The 14,497-nt window shown below is 42.2% G+C and overlaps 1 protein-coding gene across 13 annotated transcripts in view; it reads left to right on the top strand.

Moving 5' to 3' along the window:
* Positions 1–14,497, top strand: part of Slc10a7 (solute carrier family 10 member 7) — a 234,111-nt gene that overhangs the window by 21,839 nt on the left and 197,775 nt on the right. For 12 of the 13 annotated variants that reach the window (XR_008215640.1, XM_052727224.1, XM_052727222.1 and 9 more), the window contains one exon: positions 769–844. Coding sequence is in view for 12 of the 13 variants with exons in the window: in XM_052727224.1 (XP_052583184.1) it covers positions 769–844 (76 nt within the window). In the remaining variant the exon portion in view is untranslated. Of the gene's footprint in view, positions 1–768; positions 845–14,497 lie in introns of those variants that run through there. The other variant, XM_052727233.1, reaches the window with a different exon arrangement.

Below are 14,497 nucleotides of genomic sequence, written 5' to 3'. Positions count from 1 at the left end.
CAAAAGTGTAAAACTGAATGTTTATGAGGTGAAAGTTGAGAATTGTAACATGTAAACTTTTATTTTATCAAATATTTTTGAGTTTTTAAGTCATCTTGAGGCTTTGTTTTTTACCAAAAGGTTTTCTTTAGGGACAGAGGTTCATTGTGTTGCCTCTGTTGCCTTTGAACTCATGCTCCTCTGTCTCACCTTCCGATGAGCTGGAACCACAGGTGTGTCCCACTGCACCACTTCCCCGTGAAGACATCAATGGCAGCACCCCAAGATTATAGTATCTGTGGATTACCATACAGTCACTCCACTTGATATAACCTGGTTGCTTTCTGAACTCCATAATCAAAGTGTGTGTGTGTGTGTGTGTGTGTGTGTGTGTGTGTGTGTGTGTGTGTGAATGAGACGAGGTCTCATGCATTGCTGGGATGGATTATAGGCCTGCCTTACTTTATGTGGTGCAAAGGATAAAACCCAGGGCATTGTGCTTGTTAAAGAAGCACTCTTCCAGCTGAACTAAACCCCAGCCCCTTAAAATTTAAACAGCTCAAAAAATAAAAGTATCTAAGCCTATATAATGTTCATTGCTCTCAGGGCCCATACATTTACCATATCTTCTAATCATGTTGTCCCTTAGTGACTAAGCTCAACAGGAAGAGTATACCAATAAACACTGTTTTCTTTGTTCAGCTCTGCTCTTTAGTTCTGATTAGTGGAAAATTACTTATAACTGGAAGTGAGGAGCTATTTACAGTCGAATTTTCTTTTATTTTTCAGTTTGCAGACAGTAGGTTGCATGCCTCCCCCTGTGTCTTCTGCTGTGATTTTAACCAAGGCAGTTGGTGGAAATGAGGTGAGTCCGGGGTAACCTTGTTTAAATACAAGTGTGCGCTGTGCTTCTGTGTAAACTCAGTGTGCGCTGGGCTTCTGTGTAAATGCAAGTGTGCGCTGTGCTTCTGTTTAAACTCAGTGTGCAAATGTGCTTCTGTTTAAACTCAGTGTGCACTGTGCTTCTGTTTAAATGCAAGTGTGCGCTGTGCTTCTGTTAAACTCAGTGTGTGCTGTGCTTCTGTTAAACTCAGTGTGCGCTGGGCTTCTGTTTAAACTCAGTGTGTGCTGTATTTCTGTTTAAATGCAAGTGTGCGCTGTGCTTCTGTTTAAACTCAGTGTGTGCTGTGTTTCTGTGTAAATGCACGTGTGCGCTGTGCTTCTGTTTAAACTCAGTGTGTGCTGTGTTTCTGTGTAAATGCAAGTGTGCGCTGTGCTTCTGTTTAAACTCAGTGTGTGCTGTTTCTGTGTAAATGCAAGTGTGCGCTGTGCTTCTGTTTGAACTCAGTGTGTGCTGTGTTTCTGTGTAAATGCAAGTGTGCGCTGTGCTTCTGTGTAAACGCAAGTGTGCGCTGTGTTTCTGTTTAAACTCAGTGTGTGCTGGGCTTCTGTGTGGACATAAAAGTATCATTGCAGAAAACTCATGTGAGCCGCTTAGGAAAGACATGGTTGTTTGCATGCACTAGGTTGAGGCTGAAGTTGGTGATGTGTGGAGCTAGAATTTCCAGTGGCTGGCAGTGCAAGAGAGCGGAGTGAAGAGATAGTGACTGCCCTATCTCAGTAGGAAGCTGGGGATGACAGACAGGGGTCCAAAGAAAGCAACTTTTGCTACCAAACTCACTGACTAAGGCTGTGGCCACTTCCTTAAAAAAAAAAAAAAAAAAAAAAAGATAATAAATTGAATTGCTGGGTTCAGTTTGTTTATAGATGATATCAAATAAGAGATCAGGCCACATTTCTAGGATGAGTTCAAAGAAATTACCCAACTGTGGCAAAAGAATCTGCTTACAGCTGCTGTGGATACTCCTTCCTTGGTTGAAAGGCCCTGTGAAGTCCTACTGAGGGACCTTCCTTTTCGACATGTTCGGCTTCCATTTCTGTCTGTGAAGAAAGTGCTCTTGGGGTTTCCCATTTCCTTCTAGGGTTCTGCTTCCTAAGCATGTGTTAGAATCTTCATCCACTTATTGTTTCTAAAAATACCTTACCAAATGCCTGCTACATTCTTTTGAGAAATAGCTTTGTTAAGCTTATTACGTCTGATAAACTACACACATATCTATTATTTATATATCATCTATTGATTATACTTATCAGTCATCATTCTATCTATGTACCTATTTATATTCTATTTATCAATCTGCCATCTAGCTATAATATATCATTTATCAATCTATCCACTATCATCTATTTCTGCTCTCTGTCATCTAATTAAACCTATAGCCCATGTATCATTTATTTGTCATTTATCTGTCTACCTGTCTGTCTGTCCATCTGTCTTCCTACCTATCTGTCCATTCATCTGTCCTCTACCTATGTCTGTGAAACCATCATTTAAAGTGAAGACAGACATCATGGTTGTATATTTTTTCCCAGTCATGTTTAGCTTCTTGGGGTAGGAATGCTAACTTGAGCAGTTTCTTTATACCGAGTATTTTTAGTTGCCACACGGTTTGGTGTATCTAATCTAGAGCCATGTTAAGTCACTTAACCATGCTGTGTATCTCATTCTTTTGAATGCAATGTCCTTAAGAGGGGTGGCTGGACAGAAGACAGCGTACTCCTGACCTCCTGTGTCCGTTCTGGGTTGCTCTGACAGTACCGAAACTGGGTAATTATGCAGAGCACAGATTTCTTTCTTTCAGCTGGGAGGTAGGGAATTCTGGGTTGGAGACCTGCATTTGGTGAGTTTTTCCTTGCTGTACCATCCCTTGGTAAACGGGGAAGAGAGAGCAGGAGAAGAACCTCAGCCTTAAGCCCCTTTTATTTAGAATTAATTCATTCTTGAGGGTGGGTCTCTCATGTTTTAAGCGCCTCTCCTCAGGCTTCAGCTTCCAGTGTGATTACCTCAGAGCAGTGGCTCTCAACCATCCCTTTAATACAGTGCCGCATGTTGTGGTGATCCCCGACCATAGAGTTATTTCATTGCTACTTCGTAACTGTAGTTTTGCTACTGTTGTCCAATTGTAATGTAAATATCTGTATGCAGGGTGCTCTTAGGCGACCCCTGTGAAAGGGCTCTTTGACCTCAGAGGGGTCGTGACCCACAGGTCGAGAAGCACTGTGTTAGAGGTGAAGTTTCCCGTGAGTAAATTCTGGGCGCACGCTCTCCTCACCTTCTGTTTTGTTATTTGGAGATGGGGTCTTGCCTTGAGCTCAAGGGCTCAAGTGATCCTTCTGCCTCAGCCTTCCCAACAGTCTGGACTGCAGACATGCTGCTACATTTGCTGTGGGGGACTACTCAAACCATAGCACCTTGCAAAGTCTCCTGTGTCCCTTTGACACCCCTTCCTCTTATACCCCTCTTCAGGACTCGGACAACCTCGGCTCTGTTTCTGCCACTTTGGACCAGTTTGCATATTCCAGAGTTTTAGATAATAGAATCATACATTATCCCTTTTGCTTTTCTTTCCTGGCTTCCTTTACTCATTGTAATTATTTTGAAACTCATCAATCCTTTAGGCTTTATTTATTTATTTACTTACTTACTTATATCACTGAATGGTGTTTACAGGGTACAGATTGTTATTTATTTATATCACTGAGTGGTGTTTACGGGATACAGATTGTTATTCATTCATTTATTTATTTATTTATTTATTTATTTATTTATTTATTTATTTATTTATATCACTGAGTGGTGTTTACGGGTACAGATTGTTTATCCACTCACCTGTTGATAGACGTGTGGACAGTATTCAGTTTGCAGGGGTGAGTGTTCATGGACACTTTTTAACTGGACATGCACTGCTGCTATTTCTCTTGGGAAAATGTATTAATGGAATAGCTGGGTCCTTTGATGTTTTATTGCCTTTGGACCAAGAAAGAATCTTTATATTGTTTTAATCTCCTGTTCATAGTTTCTGAAGTGGACAGTTTCCAACAATGGACAGTACTCTTTCTGTATCAAAATGGATGTTTAACTGTTGAAAGAAATTTCCAAACTAATTTCCGAAGTGGTTGTATCATTTTACATTTAAATATTCTGCAACCTGGTCATCACTCAATCTTGTCAGTTTTAAATTTTTGCCATTCTAATATATCCTGTGCTATTGCATTATGGTTTTAATTAAATTTGCATATCCTAGTGACTAATAGTGTTGAGTATCTTTATTGTGCTTATTCACCCTCTGCCAAATGTCTTCGTGGCCAAAGTGCCTAGTAAATCTTTTCTCATTGTTTTAGACTTGAGTGGTTTGCTTTCCATGAGCATTGAGAAATGTCTGTGTTTTGCTGTGTGTTCCTCAGCTGGGTGCACTGTGACCATTGTCCCCAGTCTTGTGGCTTGCCTTTGTAGTCCTGTCGGCGTCCTTTGACATGCAGGACGGTGAAGGTGTAGAAGGTGTTTGGATCCTGCTGTGTTTTGAAGGACTAGGACATACTGACGAATTGTATATGTGACTCAAGGGAAAATGAGGACTCAAGACTCATTCCAGAGGTTTGGACTGAGCAGTGGAAAACATGGGGTTGCTCATGGAAAATACTGCTGTGTAGGCTAAAGTTTGGGGATGCTAGGATATGATGGGGTCCCTAAGAATTCCTAAGTCTTAGTAGTAAAACCTACACATTTATTCACATTTATTCCTTGGCTCATAATTTGTGCTCCATGTGACTTAACAGGGAAGTCTGGAGGTACTGTTATTTAGTAGGAACAACATTTGGATGGAGCACAGAGAATTTTCAGTAGCCAAAACATGGGGTAGGGTAGGGGGAAAAGGATATCAGAGAATCCCAGAGGGAATTTTCACTACTGATGCTGGCAATGCTGCCTGGAATTCTCTGCCGTTGTGAGCCGCCGCTCCCAACAGGGCCATTTTACACAGGTCTTACATGTTGCAAAGTTGTTAGATGACTTGGGAGGAAATGTTTTTCAGCTACTTAGATACCTTCCATTTAAAATTATTTATTTTTAAAGATAATTTATTATTTTTTCATTTTATATTTTATGTGCATTGGTGTTTTGCCTACATGTATGTCTGTGTAAAGGTGCTGGATCCTCTGGAACCAGAGTTATAGACAGTCATAGGCTGCCATGTGGGTGCTGGGAATTGAATCTGGGTCCCCTGGAAGAGCAGTCAGTGCTCCTAACCTCTGAGTTATCTTTCCAGCTCCTATAAATTATTTCTAATAATTTATTTTTAACAACAATAATTGTTTTGTTTTTGAGACAGGGTTTAATTATGTAGTCTAGCTGGTCTGGAACTCACTGGGTTTGAACTCAAGAGCTCTGCTTGCCTCTGTCTCCTGATTGTTTTTTTTTTTGTTTTGTTTTGTTTTGTTTGTTTGTTTTGTTTTTTCGAGACAGGGTTTCTCTGTGTAGCTTTGTGCCTTTCCTGGAACTCGCTTTGTAGACCAGGCTGGCCTCGAACTCATAGAGATCCGCCTGCTTCTGCCCATCCTCCCCAAACCCCCCCACCGCCACCCCCCAAGAGTGCTGGGATTAAAGGCCACCCGCCTGTCTCCTGATTGTTTGGGATTAAAGGTATACATCACCATACCCAGCAACTTATTTATTTTTAGAAGATTTTTGTCATAGATTGAAAGACTTATTACATTCCCTTTAACTTACAACTTTCACTTTGGCAATGAGTGATAAGTGAATACTGGAGTATCTTCGAGAACATGTCTTCTTCTGGGAGCTAGGGTCTGGGAAACTTGGTGGCCACCAAAGCTGCCCTGACCCAGCAGCTTTTGGGTTCTTGTCTGGCAAACTGGAAAATGAAATTTAGAGACCATAGAGGGTGAGCTTTAGAGAGAAGTTTATTGTAGATTTGTAGGTAGGAGCTTGAGAGAGGGAGTACCACAGTATATGTTTGGAGGTCAGAAGACAACCTGTGGGAATCAGTTTATCCCGCGGTCAAACTCAGGTCAGCAGGCTTGGAGGCAAGCACCTTCACCCACTGAGCCGTTTCCTTGGCCCAGTACTCGTCTTTAGGGGATACTTGACTAACACTTTGCGACGTCTAAGTTTTAAATTGTCTTTATGTAAATGCTGCAAACATGGTTAACTTTCTTTTCATCACTGTTATTTATTTATTCCAGTATTTTAAGTGCAGTTCCTCAGAACTGCAAAATTGTAGTATACTGTTGATAGAGTCCAACCATCTTATGGTAAAAGTGATGCATGCATGCTGTGTGTTTCTGAGCTCACACATGCATTTGTAGCTTATTTTTAAATAATAGGAAAAGCAAAAAGGTTTTCAGAGTTAATCTCATTGCCAAATATAAGAATATAAAACAAATATACATATATATTTTATTATAATATAGAAGGTATATATATATTAATTATATAATTATATAATATAATTACTGAAAAGCATGTGCATTTATTTAGTTGGATTTCTGTTTCAAATGTAAGGTTCTGTGATAAAAAATTTGACTGCCCCCCTCCAACCTCCCCACCCTCACCCCAGCACAAAGCCTGTCAAAGGCTTTAAATCTATGGGGCTTGCCAAGAGAATCATCATATTCAAATATAAGTTACTTATGACTTATGGTAACTGCCACGAGGATTCCTTTTTTTTTTCTTTTCTTTTTTTGGTTTCTTTTTTTTTTTTTTTTTTTTTTTTTTTGGTTTTTCGAGACAGGGTTTCTCTGTGTAGTTTTGGTGCCTGTCCCGGATCTCACTCTGTAGGCCTTGAACTCACAGAAATCATGAGGATTCCTTTTATAGAATAAATTTATTCTTTAAAAGACTGGAAAATTATTGCCTTACGTTTTGAGAGTTACTTGTTTTTTACACTGTTGTTACATGTGCTACCTGCTTCTGCCTCAGTGGAGAATTCACCAAAAGGCATTCTCTAGAACTGTGGAGAGTGTGGGCCCTAGCTCCTGGAAGACGCTGCAGAGCTGTGTCACTACAGTTTTAAGAGTCTAGTATTAAAACAACTAGGAGAGAAACAGAAGTGAGGATGCTGCCTTCCTGTTTCCGAAGGGAAAGGAAACAACAGTGAAGGAAAGGAAGGAAAAAAAAGAAAGAAAAAGCACCAGGAATCCCAATAGGTAAGGTCAGGGCAAGTTGGGAGGAGCTTAGCCTGGTAATTAGAACACTGCAGTAGGCCCCTCCCCCTGCAAAGTAGGCTTCTCCCCCTCACCCTGCACCCCTACCCCGCACCCCTGCCAAGATAAATTGTATGCACCGTTGTATGAGCACTGACCAGGTGATGAGAATTTTTCTTGCCTCAGTCTATCTTGCCCGTTGGGTTCCACTGTCTGCTGGATGGGCCTCACTATTTTCTTTCTTTTTTCACAGTGTAAATCCATTTTGTCTGCTAGTGGTATATAAACTTGTATATACATTTCAAGGCCTAGTCACCACTTCTGTGCCCACCTTCCAGCTTCAGAAATGGAACTTGGGTGCTTGAGCCCTGTTAAGCAGCCAATTCACATAAGACTTTTTTATTTTTACCATAAGGACAAGGAGGAGAATTTTTGTCACAGAGAAGAGTCACCTTTTTATTGCCGTTTTGAGGATCTGTAACGGAAGCTAGATTAATGAGAAAAAGCAAAGCAAACTTAACCCAAGTTTGACCTGGCATGGGAGAGGCTTCGGAAATGGGGACCCAAAGGCTCAGGAGACTGTGTTTTTATGTATCCAGAGCGAGAAGTGGACAGTGATGGAAGGGCAAGATTGAATTGTGGTTATAACCAGGTGTGGTGGGGGCGTACGAAGGTCTGCTGGCCATGTTTGTTTTGGTGTCCCTGTAGGAAGACCTTGTTTTCCCTCTTTGTCCCCAGGAGTGTCAAGTGGGATAACCTTCATGAAGACTTAGGGGAAAGAAATGAGGTCAGTGGGTAATCTCTACTTTTATGACCTACTTGCTAAAAGAGGGAGGAGATAGGAGGCTAGACTCCTTTTATAGGTTTCTCTCCTGATAGGTTTCTCTGTCGACATAGTAAGCCAGTTCAAGCTGAATTGAAAAAGTAAAACAAAAGATTTATTTGAACAAAGCAACTCCCGGGTGGTTTCTCTAGTCCCAGAGATTGGAGCTGGAGAAGCTGCACGCCTGAACTAAAGCAGGTAGATTATATAGGTTGTAGGCGAGGGGTGATGACGTGTCTGCCACAAGCTGGGTTTGTGCCCAAGTATGGTAGCGGCAACTCAGGGGAAGAAGCTGCTGTATCCACCAAGAATGAGGAACTGGGCTTTTGGTGCCTTCGCTTTGTTTGGAGATCCTCAGAGGTGGATGCAAGGGTGGGGGTGGGGGGTTGGGGGGTTGGGGGGGTGGGGTTGGAGAGACAGGAATGGGGCTTTCTAGATCATGCAGGGGCAGATAGAGGTTCCAAGAACATCCTTGTTTCTCAGTCCCTCTGCCTTCTCAGCTCAGTAAATGCCTGCTGAGGTGGCGTCCTTAGGGAGCTTGTGTTCTGCCCTTCCACTGTCTGCTTGCCGTAGACAGCTTCAAAACCTCTAGCTTGCGTTAGAAACTCACAATATAAAAGAGAGTGAAATCATCTTAGAGGAACCTTTTCCTTTAATTATTGTTTTCTTACCTTAGTGTAGAAAAGTCCCAGATACACACAAGTGCATTGAGTCCTCCCTAGGAAACTGGATTGTGTTTGCTACTTGGGGGCATTAGGTTGTTGTCTTGCCTAATTTAGGATTAAGATACCATGCTTCTTTTCAAATAGAAATAGAATTGAGGTGTTTAATTATATAGTACTTATAAGGTAGAAGTATTTTAGACTCCTTTGATAATAGACACTTGAATTCCAAATACATTTTAAAGCACCATTTTGATTTAGAGTATAGAAGTATGTGTGTGGTTTCACCAATGGGGCTGGTGTCCAGATATCTTTAAAGGAGATTTAAGAAGGTCCCCTGAGCAAAGATCTTTATTACATGTGGTGAACTCTGTAAGTCACAGGTGAAGGTCATGACTACCTGAGTGTATTTCAAAAAGGTTTTCTGACTGCTTGGAAAGCAAATGAAGCCCTCATTACCAACTTTAAACATTCAGCTCAGAGCTTTTTGCTAGAGGTGAAAGGTCAAGTTCATCACAGTCCGAATGGAGAGGGAAAGTTCAGTACCTGGCTTATCAGGGAGACATGAAACACCTCAGGGCTATTTTGCATTATCAGTGGGGAGTTGGCTTTGCTAATCCAATGCATGAAGACTGTGTTCATTGAAACATTTATAAAGGCAGTCAGAGCAAATCTGACCCACCCAGGGAGGACTTGGAGGGCCAGGAAACCCATCCGTCAGTCACTGTCTTCAGCCATCACTCATAGCCATCTGTTCCTTGCTTTCTCCTTCGTTCAGTGGGGTACCCATGCTTTTGTGGGTGCTGGGAAGTTAATGGCATGTGGGAGGAGGAATCGGACGGCTGCAAAGGCATTGCACCTCCTTACCAGCCAGCAGCAAATAGCACTCAGCCTCTTGCACTCATCCCAGCGGGGTGTCCATGTCCCTTAGAGGAAAGGGCAGCAGCAGCAGGAGGCCGGGAGGGATCTGTCTCTGCTCCTCCCTTCTCACCTCTGACTTCAGTGCACCTTCTGGCTTCCGTGATTCACAAAGAACTGACTGGCTCCAATTTAAGCTTTGTGAATGTGGTTGAAATATACTTTCTCAAGGTTTTTGTCTACCCCAAACTCTTCTCCCTTAACTCTGATGCCTTCCAGTCGATTTCCCATTCTCCAGAATGGGCAATAGAGTTCTCTTCATGGCTTTTGGTCCCAGGTCCAGAGGTCTAGAATAGTTCTGTCCCCCATGGACAAGCATGTGCAAGCTTTGTATAGAGCTCTGACTGGGGTTGTTCTGCTCTTGATGAAGAGGCAACAAGACCAGCATAAGCTGTTGTGATTGTGGCTATTACCACCTGTGCTCATTCCAGCTGTGATTGTGCGGGCAGCTCCTGTCCTGGGGTCATGCTCTGCATTCCTGCTTGCTTATCTACTGGTTCCAGCAAACCTTGGATGGACCTCTCCAACCCTTGCTTTATTCTTTCAAGGAACAGGCGTATTTCACAGATGATTTACACGGCCCTGATTGGTTTGCACATAGGAATCCTTGCAAAGGGTGAGGGTATAGTTAATCAAGAACCAGCATTGACAGCCTTGTTACTGACAAAAGTCACTTGGTTTTCTGAGTCACTGTTTCTCCTCCCTCCTTTTTCAGACCAGATCTTGCTCTGTCGCCTTGACTGGCCTGGAACTCATTCTGTAGTCCAGCTGGTGTTGAATTCAGGCCCCCGCTGCCTCAGCACCACACCCAGCTCTATTACTTTTGAAATGACTTCATTCTTCTAAATTTACTCATCTAGTTGCTTTATTCATTAAAATATGTATTGGGTGCCTGCAACAGCTTTCTGTGTAGAGTGTCTTTGTAAGACCTTCAGTTTAATAAGCAATATAAAATGGATAAATAGTAAATTATTAGGATAATATGACTAGTGTTTTAAATACATTTATAGGATGGTGGATGTTTCAATACACTTAATAAATTGGATAACTCCACTTTATTAGCATGCTAGGTTCTTCTCAATATTTTTATTATTATTATTATTATTATTATTATTATTTGGTAACCTGGGAATATTTATGTCAGTTATCCAAGATAACATCTTCAAGGAAGAAAAAGGAATAGGAACCCAAATTACTACCTGGGAGATTGTTTTTAGAATTTGGAGCCCAAAGGATGATTGAATAGACACACAAGGGTGTTTTCTTTAAACTAAACCCCTAGAAAGCCGCCCCGGCACCATTCCGTAAACAAGTCAAAGCCTGCAGATGCAGTCTTCCCTTCCAGCATGAAACATTTGCTGTTAATCTAATTCCCTTCTAGTATCACAGTATGTGCATGAATCATGGCCAACAAAGTAGCTTTGAGAATTTATTGTGACTAGGGACTCTTTCAAACTCCAGGCTTCAGCAGGGTGTGGTGGCACCTGCCTTTAATCCCAGCACTCCAGAGGCTGAGGCAGGTGGATCTCTTGAGTTCATGGACAGCCTGGTTGGTCTACAGACTTGCAGGACAGTCAGGGCTACACAGAGAAACCCTGTCTCGAAAAACTGAAACAAAACAAAATAAAACAAATCTATAAACTCTAGACTTTTTTTCTAAGGTGGGAACTTGGATCCCTTACTGATTTTGAGGAAATGCTAGTCTAAATAAAAATCACTTCAAACTGTTCTCTTAACCAGTCTTAGATGACTAATGTTCATATTTTTTGTCTTATAATCATTTCCTTTATTTCCAGATTCTGCATGCACCTTTTAAAAAGTTCTCTTATTCCTGTGTTTACATAAAGTTATGAAGTTGTTACTTTTGAAAATGGACGTTTTGTCAGTATTTTACTGAATCATGGGATTATGGAAATATCAAGAAATGAAGTTCAGAAGTCAGCTCTTTTCTTGGCCCCATCCCTCTGTGGCCTTGGTCATTAGTTGTAGATATTTATACTTCAGTTCATTATCTATATGAATTTATAGACTTCCTGAACAGCAATTTAATTGTAGATGTGTCTTTCACATGAAGGGGTTTGGCATGTGGTTGTTTATTCTACCCCCAGAAACTATGGAGTCAGCCTTGAGCTTTGCTGGAGTCTTTTAAACCGACTGGCTTTCTAAAGATAACAAGTTGTGGTTTTTAAGTATCTAATGAGAACACCCTGTGATAAGGATGTAGTGAGATGTTCAAGATTACTCATGGTCAAGAACACTTGGATCCAAACTAATGGTCTTAATATATTGAGAGGGCTTACTAAGCTGTGTTTCATCAGGTGCCAAAATATTAAATTTGTGTACTATATTTGGAATTTGGTGATTCTTATTTTTAATAAATTCCATGTGTAGAAGCTGGATATTCCCAAATCCAGCCACTCTGTGTAGTTCACTTCCTCCTTCCCCTTGTCTTCTTTCTTTCCTCCCTTGCATGTTGGAAACGATGAAGGTAATTTATACTCACTAAATTCATTTTCGTGAAGCCCAGCTTGGAGAACACTGAACTGCAGGAAAGCTGCCATCCTAACTGCCTGTGAGTCAGCTGCATTGATCCTCTGCACGGACTTCTGCCATGGGCCCATGCTGGGGATTCTCCGCTTCCTGTCGTTTACAGGCATTTCCTGTGCTGTTGGCCACTTGGAGAGCATTGTCCTTTTGAATTTGTATTCAGCCTTCCGTAGCCTGCCTGCTCCTCCAACAGCAACCTCCTCATTCCCTCATTTCTAGTTGTTGAGGCCCCGCCCATCAGTCAAGGCTAGTTCCTCTGAGTCATGATCAATGCTAAGTCAGAATCAGTCTTGCTCACTTTCTCCGTAGTCTGTTGTACTCAGCCTCAGTCAGACTTTGTGTGTGTTTATTTAGAGGTCAGTTTGTGAGTTTTCTTTGCAGAGACTACTTTTCTTTGCAATTTTTAAAGCAACGTAAGAGTATGCATAATAAAAGCAGTGAAGTGAAGTTTGAGGAAATTAGCTAATGACTGTTTCCCCCTGTTTGTCATGGCCTCACACATCTCTTCAGACAACAAGGACGTCACTGACATCTAAGTGAGTTCCAAAACTGTGATGGGTTCTCCATCTCTCAGAAGGATCTTTCATGTGTTTGCAGAACAAGGAAGGGCAGACCAGACAGGGGAGAACTGGAAAGTGTCTTGGGCTACATTGCTTCCTCGTTTGTGCAAATCCATTTTAGAGAGCCTGTTGTGGGAATTATTCAGTGTGTGATCAGAAGTGTCTCTCATTTCCTGATCTACCCAGTATGGGCCTTGAGACAATGTTCTTGCAAAGTTCATTCTCTCTAGTACATGTCCTCAAGCAGGCAGACCATGACGGATTAGTTCTGAAAAACAGTTGGAGAAATTATATGAGATAAAGTATATTTATTTGTTTATAGCTACCAATCATTGCTTAAGTTCGTCATGGGTTAGCTTGTGAAAAATGTCTCTCAACGTGGGTGACGCTCCTTGTCAGGGATGATGGGGACGGGTAAGCCTTCACTTTCATTTGAGTTTTTGGTAAGTTCTTTATCCACAGTGCTCATCACAGATACTCATTGTGGGACTGGCAAGGTCATTCAGCAGGTAAAGGCACTTGCTGCTGCCAAGTGTGACAACCTGTGAATCCCTGGAACCCACATGGTGGGATTAGAAAACTGATCCTGCAGGTTATCTCCTGAATGCCATGTGTACACTGTGACATGCTTGTGTCCACACATATATGCACACATCCATGTAAAATAAATAAATGCCATAAAATTGAAAAGCTTACATACACAGTATCTTTGTATAAGGGAGTTGCTAGCATGTACTTATTTTTCTGAACTTTTGTCTGTAGCTTGTTAGCACAGAGTGGGCCTAGCACAGTGTGCATTCCTGCATGCACAGTAAGAGATGAGCGCAGAGTGAGCCTAGCACGGTGTGCATTCCTGCATGCACAGTAAGAGATGAGCGCAGAGTGAGCCTAGCAAGGTGTGCAATCCTGCGTGCACAGTAAGAGATGAGCGCAGAGTGGGCCTAGCACGGTGTGCAATCCTGCGTGCACAGTAAGAGATGAGCGCAGTTGTAGCAGCCCTTGTACTCACAGGTGTGCTAGTCCTTGCTGGGGTCAGTGCTTGTGCTCTGTGGCTGGCAGTGTGAATCCCCGTATGCTGCAGAACAATCTTTCAGATCAGCACCGTGTTTGTCCGTTTTACAGATGAGAAAATGGAACGAGAAAGAAAAGAAGACCCTGGCTCAGGGCTGTGGAGTACAAGGATGGAGGAGCTGGCATGTGAACTCTGGCTCGCTCTTTGGCTTCAGTGCCCATGGCTCTTTTCCTTGCTGCCTTGTCTGTCACTGCCATAGGATAGGCAGTGCTGAACAGAGAGCTCACACATGGCTTAGTGCCTGAGCCACCTTGGTGGGAAAAACAAAAGTCTCCTCGAGAGTAGATGAAAAAGCCCTTGACTTGGTAAGAATGATCTGTAAGAAGCTGTTGAATGGGTGTTCTCTTTGGCTGGCAGCCTTCTTTCCTTAGGAAGTACTGCCCATCTCTGTTCCGAGGCCCTCGGTTCTTCCCTGTTCCAGACATCTTTAGCTGGCATAGTGCACTGTGAAGGCCTGTGTGTCTCATGAAGTTTTCAGTTGATAGCAGGGATGGTGTTTCTCATCCACAGTTGTAGCTGCTCTACTCTATGTTTGGAGGCACAGTGAATGTACCTTCAAATACATGAATATTTGTTCAAATAGATGAGCACTTAGGGAGCTTTAAAAAAATCTAGCCCTGTAAGTATCTCAGTTTGGCTATGCGTGTTAGTTACTTTTCACTGCTGTGATAAAACTGTGACCAAGGCAGCATATACAGGAGTTGATTTTGGCTTATCATTCCAGAAGGTTAAGAGTTCATTTTGAAGGGGGGTCGTGGTGGAAGCAGGCATGGCAGCGGGAGCAGGAAGTTGAGAGCTTACATCTTAAAATGCAGACACCAAACAGAGAGCAAACAGGAAGTGGGGAGAGACTGTAAATGCTCAGAGCCTGCCTCCA

The sequence above is a fragment of the Peromyscus californicus genome, unplaced genomic scaffold (genome assembly GCF_007827085.1).
Source record: "Peromyscus californicus insignis strain IS unplaced genomic scaffold, ASM782708v3 Scaffold_8__1_contigs__length_139910024, whole genome shotgun sequence".
Lineage (NCBI taxonomy): Eukaryota > Metazoa > Chordata > Mammalia > Rodentia > Cricetidae > Peromyscus > Peromyscus californicus.
Note: the sequence above shows the minus strand (reverse complement) of the source record. Positions and strands in the feature narration are given on the sequence as shown.